The 22617-nt window shown below is 45.9% G+C and overlaps 1 protein-coding gene across 1 annotated transcript in view; it reads right to left on the bottom strand.

Annotated features, from left to right (window-relative positions):
- Positions 1-3930: 3930 nt before the first annotated feature.
- Positions 3931-22617, bottom strand: part of T265_13416 (hypothetical protein) — a gene marked incomplete at both ends in the record, with an annotated part of 41317 nt that continues 22630 nt past the window's right edge. Inside the window, 8 exons of the mRNA XM_009168770.1 lie at positions 3931-4459; positions 6330-6428; positions 7698-7859; positions 12583-12762; positions 14813-15064; positions 19547-19740; positions 20695-20888; positions 20963-21311. Coding sequence (XP_009167034.1) covers positions 4358-4459; positions 6330-6428; positions 7698-7859; positions 12583-12762; positions 14813-15064; positions 19547-19740; positions 20695-20888; positions 20963-21311 — 1532 coding nt within the window. The remainder of the gene's footprint in view (positions 4460-6329; positions 6429-7697; positions 7860-12582; positions 12763-14812; positions 15065-19546; positions 19741-20694; positions 20889-20962; positions 21312-22617) is intronic.

The raw sequence follows: 22617 nt of genomic DNA, 5'->3' as shown, positions 1-22617 counted from the left end.
AATGCCGGATTCTGAAAAGTAACCAGAAAAGCTCGCCGACTATCGCCCCACCGCTCTTCAACATGGACCACTTCCTTTAAGAAGGGAAGGAATCTTATCATTATTTTGCATGGCAGCTGACTTCCAGAAGCCACGTTTAGCACGACTGGGACAGTCCCGTTAACCCCCCCTCCCGCATCAAGCTCTACGGCTTTACTTCGCTTACAAAAGTGCTCGTGCGTAACAAAGCAAACAATGAGGTGCACCGCGTGAGGTCAACTGGAGTTGATCCCATTTTTCTGGTGAACGCTGGAATAACTTCAGTGCTTTGCGGGCTCAACCCCTTCGTGAAAAATAAGACGCGTGGCTGGCATTGAACATTGCATAGGTGTTAACGATTTACGCTTTGAATAGTCAAAGTATCGAATAAAAATGCTAGAGCCACAAGACATGTGGATGAATCCTAGCGCGCACGCTCCCGAAGCCATTTCAAAACGAAACCCCTTCTATGGGAAATTGCGGCAGGCAACTGCTCATTTATGCCCCGGCTTAAGTCGCTAACTGCTTCTTAAGACCGGTTATCAAGTAGACTCTCTCTTTGGGATGAATTTAGACAGATTATTCCTAGCTTGGAATAACCAAGACGCCGTTAATTTGGGCTGGAACTGGACTGGACACGTATGACTACATGCCACAAGCCAGTAGTACGTTCGACTACAAAGCGGTCACGCGTGAAATCCAAGTCGAGCAACAAAAACAGGTACTAGACCCGTATACAATGCCTCGCCTCCAAAAACGGACATTCGCCAGACGATGGCTGACACTCGTAGAAATTTGCTGATTCAGTATAAAATCGAGGTTGAGAAACCTTTCCAACAACTCCTTCAGCGACCGAATTTCCGCACACTACCAAGCAGCCTCCATCCTCGTTCCCACAGGGATTACCACCGATAAAAGTTCGGATGGGTTCGTAGGTTGGACTTCAGTTTGTTTGGCGGATAAATTGAGAACCCTTACTGGGCATCTTAGGTTAATAACTCATTAACTACATGGGCAGGTCATGCATAGTTAACGTCGAAACGGTGTGGTTGATGTCAGTTGTGATTTAATTACGACATTCACACTTTATCTACCGTCGGCGAACCAGGTGTGACCTACAGAGGCAGAGTAATAAGTCTGTAAGAATAGAAACCAGAAAAAATAGGGAGATGCGCTCACGAAAGCTGTGGTAATGATACAACGACGTGTTTTGGAGCAAGCCATATACATCAAGTACTAGTGAAGTAGAGTTCAATTCATTTGACATTCAAATCAGTATGCTGATGCGAGATATTGCGAGGACTCGGCATGATTTGTTGATGAAAAGAAATTATAGGCAGGTTTTCTGTTTCATTTCATGAAGGCCACCTCACCCAGGGTCATCTGTTTTGGTTTGCTTCGCTTATTAGGCGAGGGAGGGCCACATATGTATAACAGAGAGTATGGGTGACACTTCCCGTTTACCCATTACTCGTCAACGTTTACACCAGACGTAATCGCGCCGCTCCAGCATCAGAATTTCTTTCAACGGTTCAACAGCTAGTGTCATGGTTCCCTGAGTTCGTGCGTCGCCAGTCTGTTATATCTGACTACGGTTCCCGCTCCAGTGCCTGGTGCCAGAAAAAGAACTCACCGACAAGGAACACAACAAGCGAGTGCAAAAGTTACAACAGAATTGAGCTATTTAGGTTGATGAAAGGAATTCGGTTAGACAGCTAAGCAGTCCAAGAGGGTCTACTGGATTATAGACATCACGGGACAAAGAGTTGTGAGGGAAAACGAAATCTGATTACCCATACGAAAGGGTTTTCTTTGTGGTACCCCACTCCGAGTCTCTGCTGACTCACTAATTCTACCCACCGTGCAATAGAGCGTGGGATATGGTTACGGGACCCCGCCCGCAGGGTAGTGAGTTTGGGTTTTCCTATGGGACTAAATAGTTGAGCCGACTAGAAGGTTTCGGGCGTTTTGAGGTTAATTTCACGAACCTGACTTTCCTGTTACCGGAGAATATCGGCGTTTGTGACTTCGCTGTGAGTGAGTTCCAAGTCTGTGGAGTGGTTCAGCAACGCTACCGTCCCCTTCAGTTCCTGTTTCATTTGAGGATCGATGAAATGCATTGTTCAAGGGGAGGAAGAGGAACTGGTAGACTTGAACGATGCGAACGCTTTTGTCAAGTTATCTGTCGACTACTTGGCAACATAGATTACTTTAACTAGGATTTCTTAAGTGATTCCCTACCTCAGTATGTGGTATGCAAATTCAGAGTGTTGCTTAAAGATTTTATGTCTTCCCGTATCTTTCTGAAAGTTCTAGAATAGGAAATTCAGTGTAAGGACCCATTTACTCATCTAGGCAGCCGCATCAGTTGTGACGGCACCCGGACAAGTAGGAGTCAGTAGTATGAGGAGGTTGGTAATATTTGCATGATTCATAGCGGCAGATACAAAGAGTCACGTGTACATGCGGTCTTGAGCTCTGTTTGTGGAAATCGGTCCCTCCGATTGGAGCACATCAGACGGATTCAACCGTTTGACCTTTGCAGTATTAGTTGTGCCCACAAAGAGGCGACGCTTAGGGGAATACTTTGTTATGGATTAGAATCACTGAATCGGCAACACACAAAACGCATAACTACCACTTGTCTTGAAAAAAACAATGAGGCCGACAGGCTACGCCTTAGGAACGAGGTCGTTTGCCGTCAAATCGAGTACTTTAAATGTTCGCGCCTGTTTCACTAGGATCCATGTGAGTCTCGTTGCATACGGCTAGACATCCGATAGGACACGGCACGTAATCGGTGGCAGTCGGACCAACCAAATAAAGTTTGTTTATCCCTCGTAATGCATTACTCATAAGGTTGCTGAAAATTCTTCGACAGTCCAAAACCGGTTTTGCCCTTCTTGGGGCTCATCGGGGAGGCGTAGTCCCCGAGGTTCCGTCAAACTTATGCTCTACTTGAAACCAAATTGCACGAAGTTAGCGAAATACACTCATTTGCAAACAAATTTGACTTTGAGAGAGACTCACCTGGAACCCAGCTGAATCTCTCGCTTGAGATGTTTCCAGGCAACTGAATGTGCTACACTAGGCTGCCTCATGTTTCATTTGCTACGATATTCGCTCACCCGAGTAAGTGTTCACGTGCAATCACGTTCAATCACATCACCTACGAGAATAACACTGTCAAAATTCAGCTGGAGGAAACAACTCAGAAACTTTCCGATAGAGCATTGGTCTACCGTCAGTTGAAGCAAATGCTGACAGCATAAACTGGCACATGGGCCGTGCCGATTGTTAGCGCTGTTGAAGGAAATAGGTAACCAGGCGACGCGAAGACGACCACACATTGGAATCTAGCAGAATGATTCGCGTTCACTCCTGTGACTCAACCATATATACCCCGAGTCATTATTCCAGGTTTACTAGAAACTCGAACTGTGAAAAGGCCAAATTCGTATTGAGTAGGGAGATCGAAACACACGATGATACCCACGGTGGGTGTTTTAGAGACGCGTTTTAAGTGGAGTTAAGGTACGAGTAAGAGATATATTAGCCTATTTGATAAAAGGGCGGTGGGTTGATGAAAGGAATTCGGTTAGACAGCTAACCAATCCAACGATTAGAAAAATAAACTGTTCAGCTGTCACACCCTTCGGTGCCTCGCTGCCATCCCATCCGCGGGAAGCTCGAGGGCTACGATACTGCCGGGTTGCCCAAGCCTAGACAGGGGGAGTCAAGAGGCAGAGGTCTGGTTCGAACCGCACACCTTCCGGTCAGTAAATTCGCGCCCTAACCACTTGAGCCATGAGATTAAAAGTTCGTTAGAAAATGACCAGGCTGGCTCGGTCAAAGCAACAACCGTTCTTCTGTATATCTGACCTATGAAACGCGATGTATTTAGGATGCCCGCGTATGCAACATTGCAACCACTGAGGTAAATCCGATCAAGATTTACAACTCCTTCAAAAACGCATCTCTTTTCGCATCGATAAGACAGTGAAGGGAAATAAACGAAATTGTATCTGTTATCTCAGACAGAGTCTCATAGGCTAAAACAACAATGTACAGAAGACGAAATTAATGGAGCGCGCACCGCTGTAAGCGCAAAGAAACAATTTGCAACAAAATAATCTATACAACTGCGTGTGTAACTGAACAGGCATCTTCTGATAAGACGTAGAGAATAAAAAGGAGAAAATGAACTCGAAGGTAAGTAGAAAGAAAGGTGAGCACGACGACAAGGGTACTCAGAACAGCCATAGGGTTGCTGGTTGGTAGATAGGTAGGGGGTCCTGTAGGCATCACACCAAAAAAGATAATCTTCATGGAAGACGGGTTATACTCCACCTCCACTACGATGTACAGGAACTGGGGCGCGGCTAAAGACACGTTTCAATGGGCTGTGGGACACGGTTCCTGACTTGAGAGCAGACATGAACTGAAAACGACAGAAACATCATAATCAAATTTACACTACTCATATGCGTAAGTAGGCAGAGTAATAAATAAACGAGCACAGCGGAGACGATTAATTTCCCATTAAACGCGGATTTCCAACTGCAAGTGAAGTAAACTTATTTTGAAAACTCAGAAAGTGTCGTACGACTGTTTCATCTTTGCAGAAACGCCAACTAGAGAGTATCCGTATTTTCCATCTTTTTAAAGGGAATTCGTACATTCGACTCTTGCTGAATACGCTGCTGAACATCAACGGACAATTGCCCCGATTCATTTATTCAAAAACAAGTATATCAACTAGCCAAAGCAAGAAATGAATGATATTTGGGTCTTGTTGGCAAATGAATGTCACAGACATTTGATGGCGTTGCTTTTACGTGAGCTTGTCAATTCAACCTTGTTGTATGAGAACATCCAAAATCAACTGCCATTACTCAATAAAGAAGTAGATTACAAAAGAATAGGGTTGACTCAATTATCGTAGACACCGCAACGAAGCGCATTCAATACACAATACCTTTCCACTGTCGAATAAAGGTGGGTTATCATGTTGACGACATCTTTAATAACCTGATCCCGAAGTCAATGTCTTCCTCACTGAGCTATCAAGGTAACTGCCGTGTACAGAAGAGGGCCAAAAGTGGGACGAGCATGGTTCGTCACACACCAGTAGTACAAAGTGAAACAGGACAAAAGTTGTTTTCCCCTTCAAGGATAAGTTGTCTAACCCGAAGAATCAAAATGTTCCGCCGGAATGCCCCTTCAACACGCAGACGAATAACGACCTGTAGAGACAGGGTTGAGACGCCACTCGGCTGACCAAACCTGGACAGACAGAATCGAAATGCCGAGACTGAATATCACCCATGAACCGCGAAAAGAACGTGGTGTAGTTGCCGAGGCACGGTCAATACCGCTTTCTAACACTAGGCTACATCATTGTATTGGGCCTGGATTGCAGGCGGTCAGATGACCGTGGGATGTTTGTCCAAACAGTACAGGTGACCGATTGTGAGATCGCGCTATGTCGAAACGGGTGTTGTTTCTGGTGTCAGGAAATTTGCCTCTGCCTGTTGCCGATCCGATAAAGCCATTGGGTGTAAAGGTTGTCAGCAGGGAGAACTTGCCGGGTGGAACCGATGGCCTGTTTTGGTAGTCATTGCGGCAGGGAAGGCGAGTGAGTTCGGTCCGTCACTGTCAGTGCATGGCACACAGACTGTCCCAGACCACTTAGATGAAGCCGCTGGATGAAGGTAGCGTAAACCTCACCGAGGATAGCTATGTCATTCCACGAGATAACGATGAATGAGTCATGAGCGAAGGGAAGAGTCATGAATTCTTCACTACCGTTGAGAGGTAGAAATGATTCTCTCATCTGTACAACGAACGGTTAGATTAGTTCCTTTTCCGTATGCGAGATCTTCACATTTGTGGTGTTCGAAAATGAACAAGGAATGCTGAAACACCTGATAAAACACATTTTACGTGGTGTGCCGAGCTTGGACAGAACTTGATGTGTCAGCATCAATTTCGTTTGGCAGTTCAGATATCTATATGCTGCACTTGTGTAAGCGAATCTTGTAACCCAGTAAGGTGAGTCTGACATTTTCCCGGGCTATCCAGCTTCAGAACGACCAATCCAGTTCCGATACAATCCTGCACCTTCATCAACAAACTACTGGATTCGATGTAACATTATTCTGTGTAATACGGTGTGCTGAGTCATTCAAGCCTGACCTTCGACTTCTGCTAACTCGGGTGTTTGTAATGCATTACTTGTGTAACACAATTGTGAATCAACTGCGTCCACCGTCGACCGAATAGTACAACTTTTAATGTGTGAAACTCACGTGCAAAAAATCTGTAACGTCGATGCGGCCGTTCTTATCCATATCCATTGATTCAAGAAGAACTTGCAGCGACTCCTTGCTCAGGTGCTCACCAGATTCCTGTGAAATTTTAGCAAAGATAAGGGGGGAACGGAGAGAAGGAAGGTAATGGTGACACAGAATGCAAACCAAAGAAGTCTGTAGCGCCGAGGGGCACTATACCGGCCATATAAAATACGGTTTTCAATATTGCAGTACATTTCATCTGGCTATGCCAGCGGGCCAGTTCCAGAACGAAACACCACACGTTCCATGACCAGCAACATCCAATGTACTACTTAGACACTGTAAGGAGACCGATTCAGTATACTGAACATAGCAGATTGGTCAAGTTCACCAAGGGTTAGCGCGCTGAGGCCGCGTATAACCATATTTGTTCGTTCGATCATTTGGAGGGTAACGTTAGACGGAGATAAAGAACAATAAAACTCAGGGATACCTTTCTTTGACACGAAGCGAAGGATAAGGTCCACCAGGAGTATTGTGACCCATGTCAGTTCTTCGATCAATGGCGACCTTTCGCCCTAGATTATCGTATGAGGCCCAAGAAAATTAAGAAAACTGGTGACACTCCTATCACATTACAATCACACACCTCATGTAAAAAACACTTCCGAATCGATAACTAATGTACAGCTATTCACGTGGGAAGTCAAAAAGTGCAGTATGCGCTGACATGCGAATGAAACACCGGGGAAGGAGTAGATGGGACAGAACTTCTTCGAATCATGCGTGAGCACAGAAACTGCAAACACCATCATGAGCCATAGAATTTACGACCTTTTTTCCGATCAATGACAGGTCGAACACGATCAGTTGGTGTGGGGTAGGCGCTCGTCTGGTTAGAATTCAAGTTCGACGTGGTCAGTAGTCCAAACGAAGTTTAAAAATCCAGCTCTTCACACACTCAACTACCAAATTGCCGGATGTGAGGTGAAATGAAGTCCCATCTCTAAGGGGGTCCATTTCAGGATGAAACACTCGCACTCCTTAGAAAAGAGACGTTCTGCTTCTTTGAGGGTCTATCTCACAGTGGAGAACACATTGGTTTTTACTGTAAATAAGGGCACACAAATGCTAGTACAACCGTACGCAGTAATTAGTTTTCTATAGAGGAACTACGGAAGAGGAAAGAAAACCATCTATTCAGAGTATTCCAGAACAATGGATATCCAAGTAGTTTAATCAAGAGAAGCTTGAAGAAGACATTCCAAAACAACAACGGCAAGATCAACCCATCTGACCGGTAGTCCTGCCTTACATCAAGAATATATCAGAACTCGCAGCAATTCGTATTAGAAGGTCTCACAAAATATGCCACTCACTCACCTCACAACAACGGCTCAAATCAGACAGGGTTATGTATCCTTTGGTTCCGGCATCCAATTTACGAAAACGTTGTAACAACTGATCTGTCTCTTCCATCGTCAAGTTGATTGGAACGCTCTCTTTGCCTTGCAAATGTAGGCCCATCTCGGATTTTAGAAATTCCTGAAAAAGAGGATAAGGTCACACCACTTAGTCAGGGGAAGATCGCATCGCGACAATAAGTGCGAAGGACTTTCACTGGCTCTCAAACCGGTAGAACGCCTCAGATTAAAAGCGAATAATTTTTATTGTATTTGTGAATGTGTTTGTAATCGACTTGTAGCAGAAGCTCATGATCTGTAATTCCAGAACTGATTCCCAGAACTCAGTGAAGTATTGTCCATAGGGGCAGCAAAACCGAAGACTACGATAAAACTACAAAAGGGAAAGAACACAGGACGCTCTCCAAAGGGAGGCACGCGTTGCAGTATACACATTGCCAACGTGAACTGTGCATGCCCGCAAACATGTATGGGGCTACAGATGGCTAAAGATGGTTGCGGACAAAAAAACCATGAATTAAACTATTTTAGGACGACTGACCTCGACAACTTTCGGTGAAATATGTCACGCAATGTCCCATTCTTCGCCTTTACGGAGGACAGTTTGTTTCCTAACCGGGGAACACGTAAAGCTTAGTAAAAGAAATGGCAAAACAACCCAACGGTTGGGGTATTCATTTCTTAAATCGGAAGGATCCAATCAAAGTCCATGTGGCAAGGCAATATGAGGCCGACCAATGATTGGAGTCAGGGTGGAAAACGCAAGAAACTGCCAAGCATTTGCATCCAGTAGCCGAGTTGAGAAGAATCGTGTCTATGAAAACGCAGTAAAGATTCATCCTCGGAGACCAATCAGGATTTATATAACTGTGACAGCTTTCCGCTGCCTAAAGGAACTACGAGAGCGGAGACAGTGTCAGGTTGTCAAAGCCTAGAGAAGAACAGTCGAGACTCCGAGGTTTCGTTCGAACAACGGATTTTCTGGTCACTAATTTCGCGCCTTAGCCACTGAGCTATCACGATTGGGTCACACACAAAAAAATCGGAAAAAATGCTGCGTAAAGCCGGGTTCGCCTTAAAGTATGGCAGTCACGTTAGAAAATGGGCTATCCATAGTGGTTCAGGGACGCAGTCAGAATCACTGCAACTAAGCATCGATCGAGAAGTTCGTTGCTGCTTCGGTAGGAATATAGTCAGTGTACGACCACCTCCTAATACAAATTACATCGAAAGCACGTCAACCGGCAATTCGTAACGGTCTATCTAGTGAAAGGAGAGCAGCAAAGTGCCAGCATAAAAACATATGTATGTTTGACAATTTGTCCGTCGGCGAAAAACAATGACCACGGATGATATAACTCAAAACTCTGATGAAATCATGAAACGAGGGAAGGGAGGTATCCCTCGGAAACCGGACGACTCAATTGGTTACAGCGTGGATTTACTGACCAAAATGTCCATTTCGACTTCTGTCTCTCAACTTCCCCTGTCTAGGCTTGGGCAACCCCAGCCCTCGTGCTTCCTTCGGGTGGCATGGCAGCTAGGCACTGGAAGGGTGTTACAGCCAAACAGATTTTTACGAGATTTATGCAAGTGTTCGGCACGGAATCAGATTTGTTTCGACGTGTAAGTTCCTCGTACCGGTGTGATCATCTCATTGTATTCCCCCATTCCAATATTACGACAAGGTGAAGTCATATCGGCCTCATCAACACGCAGTTGCTAAAGAACACTATTCGGTGCAATGTGAGTGTATGTCTGCCGCTGCAACGAATCGCAATCAATACCAAGTATCCAATTACGCATCACTCCGTTGCGGACTCGCTGGTACCAGTATGCTCTTGTTATGCTGCGGAAACACTTGTGACGAAACACTTGGAGACGCTGAAGATCCTCGGATCGGAGGGGCCAAAACTCGCAACCACAGAGCAAGACCACTCTCACATAGCACTTCAACTTCGGCGAAATTCGGTTCTGACGCCACAAATGACGCAAGTTCGCGAAGACCACTCGCGTCTTAATTATCTCTGCACTAACTTTATCTGTTACAGCACACTCACGGCTTATACAATCGCCGAGATACGCGAGTCGACCAACAAACTCAAGCTCTCCATTTAGAAGTTCTGGAGAAACACAAGTGGATGGGAAACCTTCACGCTCTGAAGATGCAAAACGCGCGCCAAAACATGGCATCATTCCCGATATTCCGCTCCCTCGAAGGGTTCTTTTCGCATAACCATGCAAAGGGTGGAAACGAACCAGGGGAGGTTAATCAATAACTTGGTAGCGAAGCATGGAAGCTATTATCAACAAACGCAGCCGCGATGGTCACTGCCGTCTCTCTAGATGGGAAACTCGGGACGGGACACATCAAGAGTTATAGACTGTCAGACAAGGCGTAGTCACGCCCTCAATGGAGCTCGTGCGTCCAAGCATTCAGTTCACAGCTCCCCTCCAAATCTCCCCAATCAAAAGTCCAAAGACGGCCCTGTATTTACACCTCAGTCGTGTCATCTACATCACCTCCACAGATCATCAGTCAACGAAACCGTGGCAGCTATAACAAGTACGCGGTTTCTACAGCTGATGATGATAATCAGCAAACAACCAAACTACGTCGTTCACATAGTCCAAATCAACTAATCTCTCAGGATATCTTTGTAATGTACTACTCATAAGGCTGCTGAAAATCCGTCGACAGCCCACGACCGGCTTCGCCATTCTTGGGGCTTATCAGATAGGCGCAGTCCCCGGGTTTCCGTCAACCTTATGTTCTACTTGAAACCAAATTGCACGGAATCAGCGAATATGCACTCATTTGCAGTCCACGATAGCCCACGGTTTCAAGTAGAACATAAGGTTGACGGACACCCGAGGACTGCGTCTACCTGATGAGCCCAAATAAGGGCGAAACCGGTCGTGCGCTGTCGACGGATTTTCAGCAACCTTATGAGTAGTACATTACAAAGATATACACGTATCGCGATATCTCGAATATCATAGTGACTGAAACATGAGGCGGCCTGGTGCAGCACATTCAGTTACCTGAGAACATCACAAACGAGAGATTCAGCTGGGTTCCAGGTGAGTCTCTCGAAAAACCAAATTAGTTTGTAAATGAGTGTATATTCGCTAGTCCCATAGGACTTTATTTTGATACCTATATCCACGGTCCCTTACACTATGCACTCCACGATGATGTCGATGACAAAACTGAACAGCAAAAAGACAGAGGTGACAATCCTGACGAGCTTCACCCGTTGTCGAGAAGCTTCTGAACTGCCCATTACAGACCCTACTCGACGGGTGGTACGGAATGGAAAATGTTTACAAGCTCCAACAGCATCTCCGTCTAACCAAGCTAGTCGAAGGCTCCTGTAAAGTTGAAGAAAACCGTGACTGTTGGTTGGCTGTCGAAGTGGCTTTGCTAGAGCACTGGGCATAAAGTGCTGTCCGGCTTGCGTCCAACGTGCCTAAGATAGGTGTTGCAATATAATGAAGGCCAGTAGCCGTGTTACAACAGGTGTGAAAGCTGTACCGTACGGTTCAAACAGTCGGTTCCGGTGGATTTTTTGTTTGAACGATTGGTCTTAACCGTCTGGAACGTGTTGTTGAACAACCTACTCAAAGTGGTAGACAAAGATCCTTCTCCGTCTTTGAACAGTGCTAGGAGAAGCCCATCTAGTCCAGCAGACCGAGGGTGCCTCAAGGCAGAAAGGCATACTAGCACTTCATCAACTGAGGGGGGCATTAAACGGCTCGAAGTAAGCGAGTTAGATGGAATACATGGATATAGTGGCAGAGGGATAGTAAAACAAAAAAAAAACGCTATTTAGTAATATTGATGCCTACCATATTACAAATAATGCAACATAGTATGTGCAGAATGCAGACTCGAGTGGAGGGACTGTTATTGAGCAACCCCCCATCAGGGAATCAAGCTGGCCTGTCACAGTGAGGAGGGGGGTGACCACAAAGTTCACACAAACCCCAGAGAACTCAGAGAATACTTAGTCCACAGTGAGCTCGGCTCGAGGATAATCACTGTAGTTTGACTATTACCAGCAAACTCAGCTCTGCTGGTTGTTACCGTCTTCGTGGATGGGGACCCCGAGACGGGCCACATCAATGGATAGAGACATTGTCAAACATGGTCCAATCGCGCGCTCAATGGCGCTTTTCAATGCAAAGCTCCTTTCCCAACCCCTCCCCACTTAACGATCCACCTAAAGTACTGTATTTACGCACCCATTTATCAGCCTCCAATGCGCAGCTTTCTACCTCACCTCCACGAATCATCGGTGAACGAAACTGTGGCAGCTACAACCACTGTACGACAAGTACGCGGTTATTACAGCTGATAATGATGATGACAATGAGTTTGACCAATAAATAGGTGGCCAAACGCTATGGTCATTCGATATCAGCTAAGTAAGTTCAGCGCTTTTCGGAAGAGTTCCTAAAAAACGATCGAATGGACACCAGAATGAAAACTTGCAACAAAATAAAACAGATTGAATTTGTTGCTCCACTGAACTTAATGAAGTAGTCAAAAAATAAATGCAGAACAAATGAGGCGACGAAAGAATTAAAAAAGAAACGCAGGTCACCGACAGCGAAATTCCCCATGCTCCACTCAAACTGTGAAGAGTGAACGGTGAAACGAAAAGCGACCGATACGAGGGGAGAGAAAAAATCTACTTACGACCGCATTGTCTCAGTGCTCATCTCATTCTCCAAAAATTGCTAAATACGGGAAAGGGGATAGGACTTGAGGTTATAGTGAAGTCCATTCAAGCAGGCAGAGTACATATCTATTGAGAACGTCAAAATTTTCATCTTACTTGTGCATGTTCCAACTCCTCTTTCTGCTTCCGTTTGTCCCAGCCTAGTTCGACAGCCATCAGTTCGACAATTCTGGGCAAAGCCTCCTGCGCAGCGACCACGTTGAGAAAAGCCAACCGCGTTCGACGAGCAAGGAAATCGATTGCTCGACATGCGTACTCCTGACAGGCCCATTTGACCTGAAACGGGTGAGGATAGGAAATTATTGGGTAGTCTCTGAATCCGGACAGTTGGAGTCGAGTTTTCGGTACCACAAAGTTCAGGAGGTTACAGCCACCTTACCGTTTGAGTGAGCTTTCCGACATGATGAGCCAAGTGTACGCAAAATATGCGTGCAGACAAGCAAGGAGGAAGTGGAAATCAAAGATGGTGACACCTCTGAGTTCGCTTACGTCAAAGTGTTGGAAAACACTCATTTGCACTTCATACCGTGTCAACAAAATCCATGTAGCCGAGGGAACCTCAGGCGACAGCGCTAACTACTGGAAACAACTGTTCCTGTCGATGGATTTTCAGCAACCTTATGAGTAGCACATTGCAAAGATAAACTGTTCCTAGAATCTAGTTCATATGTTGAAAGCCTGATGGTGTGAAATTCACCACAAAGATTTTGAAAAAAACTGCGAATCACACAACAAGAATTTGGTTTTCTTCGCGTTAATTAGAGAAGAACCACTCCACTTCAACTAAAAATTCGCCGAACGGCGACTGGGACCAATCTCAGAAGAGTATGTCAGACAAGGCGAATACGCGTCGATTTGAAGTCAACTGAAGATCATTTCCAGATTGTACCGGTAAAATAGAATCCTCTCGTGGCGTCAAATAATTCGCGAGATAGTAGAACATCAGGCAGTTGGCTGAATGAATGGGGGCTGGCCAATACTGAAAGAACTGGTAAACATCGTTCAATTGTTACGCCTTCGTTGGGAATCAACAGTAGTATATGTGCAGAGTTCTGGGCTAGCCTCAGTCATGTGTTAGTGCTCCAGTTGTGACGTAATTAAGTTGATTATCAGAGGCACTAACAAATGTCTGTCTTACTAGAATGTACGTGATAAAAATAGATACAATCCAAAAAGTGGAATGAGCCAAAAAAGTGAGTTGTCGTTTGAGGACACTTGTGGAGAGTTCCTGAGTGAAGTTCCGGACGCGGGACGTGTCTTCCTGGCATTACAGCTGCTACACATGTTCTGTGGAGACTTGCGGAGCTCTGTTGACTTCCTGTCCTGTGCGCGCGAGTGTTGAGCCTAGTTGTATGCCTATTTATTGTGTGCAATGTGAAGAGAGGGGTGTCCCTTCGTGTTTGATACTTGCACGAACATGAATACAACCTGACCTGATGTGTTGAATGAAGTTCATAATCCTGGCGCGTGACGCAAGTGGTAGCCGCGTGAACAAAAATGGTTGAGAAGTTTTACTGTACCTATGTCGGCTGAGGTTGCAAGTGGGACAGGAATTGTCACGTAGTTTGAGCGTTTGTGACGCGTAATCTGATGAGTGACCTCTACACATGTAACCAGTGTTATGACATATGTTATATCTCCAGGTGAACAGAAAGACGCGCCCATCCTTCTCAGCAAATTGAAAAAAAACGGACAGACTGGTCCGGAAAAATACCAGATTATAGACAGTGACTGGTTGGTTGAGTAAGCTCCGGATGGCTCAATGCTTGAAGCGCGAATATACTGACCGGAAGATCTGTGGTTCGAATCCGACCTCCGGATCTCGACTGCTCTAGTGTCTAGGTTTGGGCCACCTGGCAGTGTCTTAGTACTCGTGCTTCCTTCAGGTGGCACGGCAGTTAGACACCGAAAGGGTGTTACAGTTGAACCGTTATTCTATAAGTATGCTCACTAGGCAGCCAAAAGCTTGTAACGTCATCTACCTATGCTATGATTTATCCATTGTAGTACCAACTAGTTGTTCACACATGGTCATTCACATTCGTTGCGACTTTTTCATTCACGGGTGCGATCAGTTTGATTGGGTTTCATCCCGCTTCACGGTTTTACAGTCACACAATTTTGAATACTTGAGAATTTAGTTCGAACCCAAAGTCTACTGTACCGTGCCTGCCAGTTTGTGAACAGATTCCCAATATGAGAAGGGTGCGTATGCGTGGTGGGACAATCACGGGAGAAGTACCCTTGTCACGAAAACATCAATCATGTTTGTTGGGACCAATCCAATTTTAACAAACGCACAAGGATAACCCCGTGTGAAAAATACCTCTGCTTCGATGAACGGGAATTCCGGATGTAGCTTCTTGCCCAAAACTGGCCATCGCCGGCCAGTGAGCGATGCCATGTTAGCGATGGCCAAAGCTTTGTCCCCGTAAATACCGGTGAGATGTCTGGCCACATCAACATCCATACCATGCTCCTGGACCAGTTGGATGAACAGATTCGGCGTCCAGTTGTGCGCGCCTTCCAGCAACAGGCCTTTTGTCCGACAGTCGTTCTTCGGTTTGAGATTACAAACCTAAATGAGAAGGCCAAAATCACGGGTGCGATTATTGGTTAGTGTGGGGGCGATGAGTAGAGGGTCCACTACTACGAAACATGAAGAGCATGTGTAGGAACATAGATAAAGATACACTGTGAGAAAGTGCGGACCAGATGGCGACCGCAATAGGCACGATTGGTCGGGTCACGTATATATCAGATGGGTCTACACACAACTGGGAAAGCAAAATAAGGACGAAACCGTTCGTAGGGTTCGTGCGGTTTTCAAGAACTGATGACGCTTCAAAAGCCTCGCCACTAGTGTGTGATGATGTAGCTGGCACACTCCGATCGCAGGTCAGCCAGGGCGGAATGGTTCGAGTGGTTAGAGCGCGAATTTACTGACAGGAAGGTCCGTGGTTCGAACCCGACCTCTGCCTTTCGACTTCCCCTGTCTAGGCTTGGGCAACCTGGCAGTATCCCAGCCCTCGTGCTTCCTCGCTTCCTTCGCAGGTGAGCCATGAAAACAGTTTGGGAGCCGTAGCAAGTTGCCGATAACCGACCTGAGACGTCATAGGCTAACAGGATGCATTCAGGCTTTTTGTAGCAATCAGGCTACTCATTTGTTTTACATGCCAAAATGAATAGCAATTTGGAACGAAAAAATTTCCACAGCGTCCAATGACTATACATACAATCTATTACCTAGGAGACAGAAGGTGATACTTTCCACGATTGCTTGTAGCCAGAATGTGAATAACCAGCCACTTACGGGTGTTTATTGATAGAATTCCTCGCCCTGTCGTAACAAACGAGTCAACATTCTGAACACCGCGACGGTGTTACCTCTACGTTTAAGGTATCAGCTTCTTTTAACGAACATGTTCAGAATTTGCACAACCGAGTCCAACCTGCGGCGCAGAATAGGAATTAGCCGAAAACACCCACGGACATGATTTTGAATCCAAAAATTGCTCAACCTAGTGTTCCCCTGTTATTCCCGCCCAGTCTTGCGCGGCCGATGAATTGCTTTACAAAAGTTTGACCGCGGGAAAACAGTTAGCTGGAAAGACAAATGACGGGATCGCAAACAAAAGGGATAATCCAAAAATGGAAATACAGATTCACCGTCAGAAGTAGTACAAGTGATGTTCCATGTGTATTTTTTCAAGAGATCGAACCAAAAGATGGGTATGGCGGTCAAACATTAATTGCTCTAAGCAAGATCTGCTAGAAAACCTGGGTCCCCCCCACAAATAACTGGTTTCCCCAGTAAGGAAGACTACGTCCGGCAGAATTTCCAAGCAGCTGCATGCATAATCACGTGACCCTCAACCAGGAAAGGCGGACGTATTCACGATCCAGTGATGTGATTGGTTGGCCCGACGGCTCGACCGACGGGCCAGTAACTGTCTTGGTTGTGTCGATCGATTGACCAGCTTGTCAGAACATCCAAGTTAGGACGGTCACAGTTCAATGAGTCTGGCAAACCAATCGCATCAAGAGTGAATACATGTCATAATTCAGGATCCAGTGTGCGCTGATGGCGTAGTGGTGACACGCTCGCCTTGCATGCCAGAGTTGCCTGGGGGGCGCATGACCAAGGTTCTACTTTAACTGCAGACCACGGCATAGATGCCTGAACCCGTTTTGTGTAATACTGTCACCACATGTTGGTCGTTTGACCGACTTTCGTGAATAAATTCCGACAGACTAAAAATGATCCATTTCGACACTCTATTGGAGTGAGGAAAACTGAAAGTCAAAGTAAGGATCTTCTAGGATCCAAAGATGAACGTCGAAGCAACAGGGTGAGTCGATCTGAAGGAGCATTCGCATCAGAAGGATCGAATACACCGACTGCTCTGAGAATACCAGAAATAGCGGCGCGTTCACGTCAAACGGACTTACAATCTGTCCGTGAACTAACTCTACCTTGTTTCTATCTAGTGATAACCTCCACAGCTCCAGTAATCCACCTTTCGAACTCCTCTGTCAAGATGTCGAGGCTGGCGATATTTGACGACGAATGAGTAGGATGTGCGACAGAAACCAGCAATGAAACGGATCACCGGCTCAACGTCTGTCTGGCTCAGTCCCAGTCACTGTCAGAACTGTTTTCATATCCTTCCTTTGAAGTTGAGACGGGCAAGTCACGACCTAAGTCCCTTTGAAGTTCAGACGGGCAAGTCACGTCCTAAGACAGACCAGATATATTACCGCAGCTATTCCATTGAAGAGTCAAAAACAATTTAAAGAAAGCAACGCAGTTTGGAGAACAGTTGGATCACGTCCACACCCCGTGAGAGAATTTTTCGACCTATGTGTATTACTCTCCGGGTCTTCGGGACTATAGACATGAGATGTGAATGTGAGCGGAGAGTAGATAAACTGTTATGGCCCCACCAGGAACTGTTGCAAGATCATGGAGAAAAAGAACTTATCATCTATTTAATATGAGGCGTAGCATGTCTGTTCGTAGCTCTGGTCTTTGGCATTTTCCCTTTCAAAAGTTCCAACAAAGTGCTCAGTTTTCCTTCACAACTATTTTCCAGTTTAAACCAGGTTTAAACCTGCAAACGAAATAAATTTTACGGCTCCAGAACTCAAGACAAAGTTGGAAAGCATTACTCCGTTAGCCCACGAGACCAAGATATCGGGCGCGCGTTGACTGCAGAAACAGATTGGTCAAGAAGCATAACTCGAACGTTCTGAGTTATCGATCGAATTTTTCGGCCTGTCAGTCGGCAATGCACTTGCTTCCACGTTGTTTACTGGCGCGTCGTTTCCCCATGAATCTTTTGCCGTTTGCACGCTTGTTGGAGCAGCGATTATCTATCGCTTATCTAACCTAGACATTTCCACCACATGAGTAGGATGTACTTTGCTCGACGGCGTGATCAGCTGATCATGAGTACCGGGGACTGAGGGTGTCCGAAAGGCTCCAAAGCAAACTCAATCGAATAAAAGATTGGCGGGCCCCAAACGTTGATTTAGTAAGAAACGAAAGGGCGCAGAGTCAGAAGCAGACATCCATGGGGATACCAAGTTATCAGGTCGGCCTAATTTTAATGACAATAGTGGCTAGAAGTAGTTACTGATAACCAATAGATAGCAATAAAATTTCAAAATTTTTACCGGGAGTGCTGAGGTCCGGAGTGAAGTCACCTACTCACCGTGTGTAAATTCTCAAAAGAGAACCCTGAGGCCACAAGACATAGATTTACCCGGAAAAACATTTGCCTCCAAGCTAAACGAAAGATAATCGTTCAGCTGTAACATCCTTTCGGTGCCTAGCTGCCATGCCACCCGAAAGTTGCACAAGGGCTGGGATACTGCCAGATTGTCCAAGCCTAAACAGGGGAAGTCGAGAGACAGAGGTCGGGTTCGAACCACGGACCTTGCGGTCAGTAAATGTGTGCCCTAACCACTGAGCCACTGAACAGCTCGTGAATACTGCTCAGAGGCATTTTACAGATGAAGCGCTAATTTGAAAACCCCAACATTCTAAAGTAAACGGAAATATTACACGTAAAAGTTCATGGATAACACAGACAAACACATTATTGTCCTTGACCTCATAAGGATAGAACAATCTGCAACAGCAGTGGGGTGAAGGTGACAACAGATCAATACACTGTGTACGCAAATACCAGACGAAACCAACAGAAAAAAAACCGCAAGTGTGATTGATCATATGATAACCTTGCCACATAGGTGCACCGGCACGCCTAACTTACCCGACTGTCTGGTTGTCGGCGTTTGTAGTAAGATTAGTAAACATGTGGACAACAAAAGTTACTGGGCGAAGCCTGGTCACCCAAGTGGTACACCATGTCAGTGTGTAAGAACAAGCCGTTTCAGTGGATTCAGAGAGGCACTGAGGAGGGAGTTTAGAGGAGTTAGTTAAGAGACCGAGTGACCTATTGGACACCCTGCTTCTGCAGATTTCAAATTCAGACCAGTAAGCGGACTAGTTGAACGTAATACGCCGATGCAGGAAAGGATACATCTTTGTATGTATTAGGGAGTCGGTCCACCGCTGGCCACCCTATACGACAGATAAAAACTTTGATTTATCAGCTGGACAACGGAAGAATCTCAATGGTGAGTGAGAGTCCGCTTTTCCGCACACACCGACAGATTAACCCCACGCAGAAATACTGATGTATTAGTGAGGAATGAACAAATGTGAGGAATTATGCGGCGATCGATCAATAGCTGTGTAAAAAAGATAGATATCACTTAAACCAAACTCATGAAACGAAGAGAATCTACCAGAACAAGGTACGCTGATTCGACCCACGGTGAGCGACTGCGAAGCTTTACACATGTGGGTGACCTCTACCGGATAGAATTTAGCACTACTCCATGCATGTTGGTAGATCAGGGCAACCTGATTTAACTGAGCACAGCAAATATGTGCCAAAAAACAGAGCCTACAAATAAGTCAAACCCGGCACCGAGATGAATCAGCAGAAGTTGATATTGCAGCGACAAAAAAGCAAACGTGACGAACCTTAACTGCCTTATCTATTGTCTCTTCTGCCATACTCCGATATGTGGTCCATTTCCCACCGGCGATAGTGATCAAACCACTTGGTGATACCTCGATCACGTGATTACGAGCAATAGATTGCGTGTCGGCCGAGTTCGGATCCATTATCAGAGGGCGTATCCCGGACCAGGCCGAGAGGACATCTCCACGACGAACTGCAGGCGGTAGGGAGAATGATGGACCGGATAGAAAGGGAATGAGGTGATGAAACAAGACGGTACGTCTATAGCATAACGTGTTATCCCACAGAATTTGGCTAAAAAAAACTGTTCAGCTATAACACCCTTTCGGTGCCTAGCTGCCATGCCACCCGAGGGAAGCAAGAGGGCCGGGATACTGCCAGGTTGCCCAAGCCCAGACAGGAAAAGTCGAGAGACAAAGGTCGGACTTTCCGGTCAGTAACTTCGCGCTCTAACCACTTGAGCCATCTCACCCCAATTTGGCTAAGGAAATCGTATGAAACTTTAAAAAAATTCGTGTAAAATAAAATAGGATACTTCAGGATAGGCAACAACAAAATGTGACGTCCACTAAGAAATTTTACATTCCTGGCCCATGTGGGATATAGTGATAAGAGACGGGAAGTTGAGTGAGTAGTAATACCTCAGTGGGATTGATAACATATACGAGGACAGAACTTGAGTGTTCAACTCCCCAACAGTGCACCGAGGAAAGAACTGTGGAGTTCAAAAACTACTGGACCGTTGGTCAAGAGTACCCCACTGATCTTTGTGGTACAACTGAGCATACAGAAAAATGTTGCAGTGTAGCGGTTGTGCAACCTTGATGTCAACTGGCTGCAAAAAGACGCTGAAAAGTTTTAGAAAGAAAGCAGTGGCAAACACGTTCTATTCACGACAGGTTTCGTTATTCGCATTACAAAGGGACGGTTCTCTTGTAGTGCACAGAAAAAAGTGACCCCGCTCATCTCGAACGGACTCGTTAATCAATCTTTTCCGTATGAAGTTCCCCAACGTATCTGTTTCCTGAAAGATTCATTGGTCTCTCAAGCACTGAGAGCTACGAATGATAAGCAGCGGTAAAGGAACAGCCACTAAGGAAACAAATCAATTCCAGAGAGGAGGAATACCAGGGTAAATAGGACAAACCTTTGATGTCGGGGGACAAATAGTCTCGAATCTCATCTAATATGAAGCGCACCTCTGCTTCCGTGGGGCTTGGACGGTCTGTCAGCGTGCACGGACTGTCGGTGGTCCCTGCCAGAGCGAAGTTCATCCACGGCAGAAAGAAAATGACGCGCCCGTCGCGAGTAGACGGGTCAAGAAGGCCCATTCTGGAAGGACTGTATGTAAAAGATCCGAGTAAGTGTGTGCCACTCAGGTTACTTTATGGTGCGGCGAACTAACCATACTGCACATACCTGTAGTATCCGGGAAGAATGATATGTACACCAGAAGCGGGTTGACAAATGCCTGGCTGGTTTTTGTCGTCCATATGCCGGATTCGATCTGTGTAAGGACCCATTGATCACNNGCCCGGACCACAAACTCTTTCCCAGTTAGGCGATCTCGAACGCGCGCACCTGTTACCACTTCAGGTTGTTTATCCAGATTCAGCTGGCCAGTTTGAATTGTGGAGGCAGCCAGGGAGTGGTACGGCCTTCCCTTGGTCAGCTCAAGTACTTCAACGTAGTTGGCAATGGCTGCATTGTACCGAACAGCGGTCAGCGCAAGGCTCAGACACATTCGAGCATCCTCGTGTTGACCTGAATGATAAACAGATAAGAACATAGAGGATTATCAATCCCAAAACTAGCGAGTTGACAATTTGCCAGGACACCGATAAAAACTTTGCTCCTCTACCATGCCTCCATTACAAACGGTAAGGCTTCCATCGAAAGAGAGTACTTTCACGTTGAGAAGTCCCTTGTGGTAGAGTTGTGCATCTGTATTAAAACGTCGAGTTGGTGTACAATCACTCGTCAAAATATCCGTAGCGAAGTTCCCGCCACACTTGGTAGAAAGTGCTGATTGATCGCTTCACTCAGGTTCATACATTTGTCCAGTTCTCCTAGGATTTTCAGGTAAACAGTAGGCGACACCTCCAGGGAGAGGAGCGTCTGTGAAGTTAGGCTCTAAGCAAAATAACTGAGACATACTGCTGTTTGATGCCACATTAAAATGGTACAAACGCCTCCCCCACCCTTTAGTGCGTATCTGCCGCGAAACTGGAAGGCAAGAGGGGTGGGATACCATCAGGCTGCCCAAATTGACACAGGAGCAATCAATCCCCCCCCCCACCTTTAGTGCGTATCTGCCGCGAAACTGGAAGGCAAGAGGGGTGGGATACCATCAGGCTGCCCAAATTGACACAGGAGCAATCAAAAGGTCATGGTTGGGTTCGGTAGTGCAAGGTGCGTATTAAATCTTGTCTCGTTTTTCGGATGATATCTCTTCAAACACTGCCAGGTTTGATTCAGTACACAACAAACATGTCGTTTGAGAGTCTAGCAAACCGATTCCGAGTGTCCAAGACAGTGATGCTCACAGGATTCGTATTGTTCACTGGTAATTTCTCGTTTCTAAAATGTTTGTGAAGCTACACCAAGAGCTTGTACAAAGAAAAACGAACTTCGTGTCAGTGAAGTATGAAGAGAAACCGGCAGACCTTTGGAATGCTTTCAAAATTTACTGGGACGATAACTTCTCGATCGGTTTCAAGCGTTTTGCAATTGGCTAAACACAGGTTTCGTCCAAGGACCCAAAAATTTTCATCAAAAACTGAGCGTGCCTAACAGCGCAGCCGAAATGTCTGTTTTCTGGTGATCCTAGCAAACGGATACCAGCGTATGCACGCGCACCGCGGCTGAATTCTAAAGTACTAAACTGCCACTCGATGCGAATCGGAAAAGCATACAGGTGCCGCGGGACAATGGACGCTTGCCATCTGGTGCGTAGTTGTTGATTGAGAAATGCAGACCAATTACAGGTAGCACTGTTACTATGATGTTTCTTTTTTTGGTTCGGTTCTGGGAGAGCAAGACAGTTCCCCGGAAGAGGACAGCACTGCAC

The sequence above is a fragment of the Opisthorchis viverrini genome (genome assembly GCF_000715545.1).
Source record: "Opisthorchis viverrini unplaced genomic scaffold opera_v5_64, whole genome shotgun sequence".
In the NCBI taxonomy this organism is placed as follows: Eukaryota; Metazoa; Platyhelminthes; class Trematoda; order Opisthorchiida; family Opisthorchiidae; genus Opisthorchis; species Opisthorchis viverrini.
This window is presented reverse-complemented; position numbering and strand designations above follow the sequence as displayed.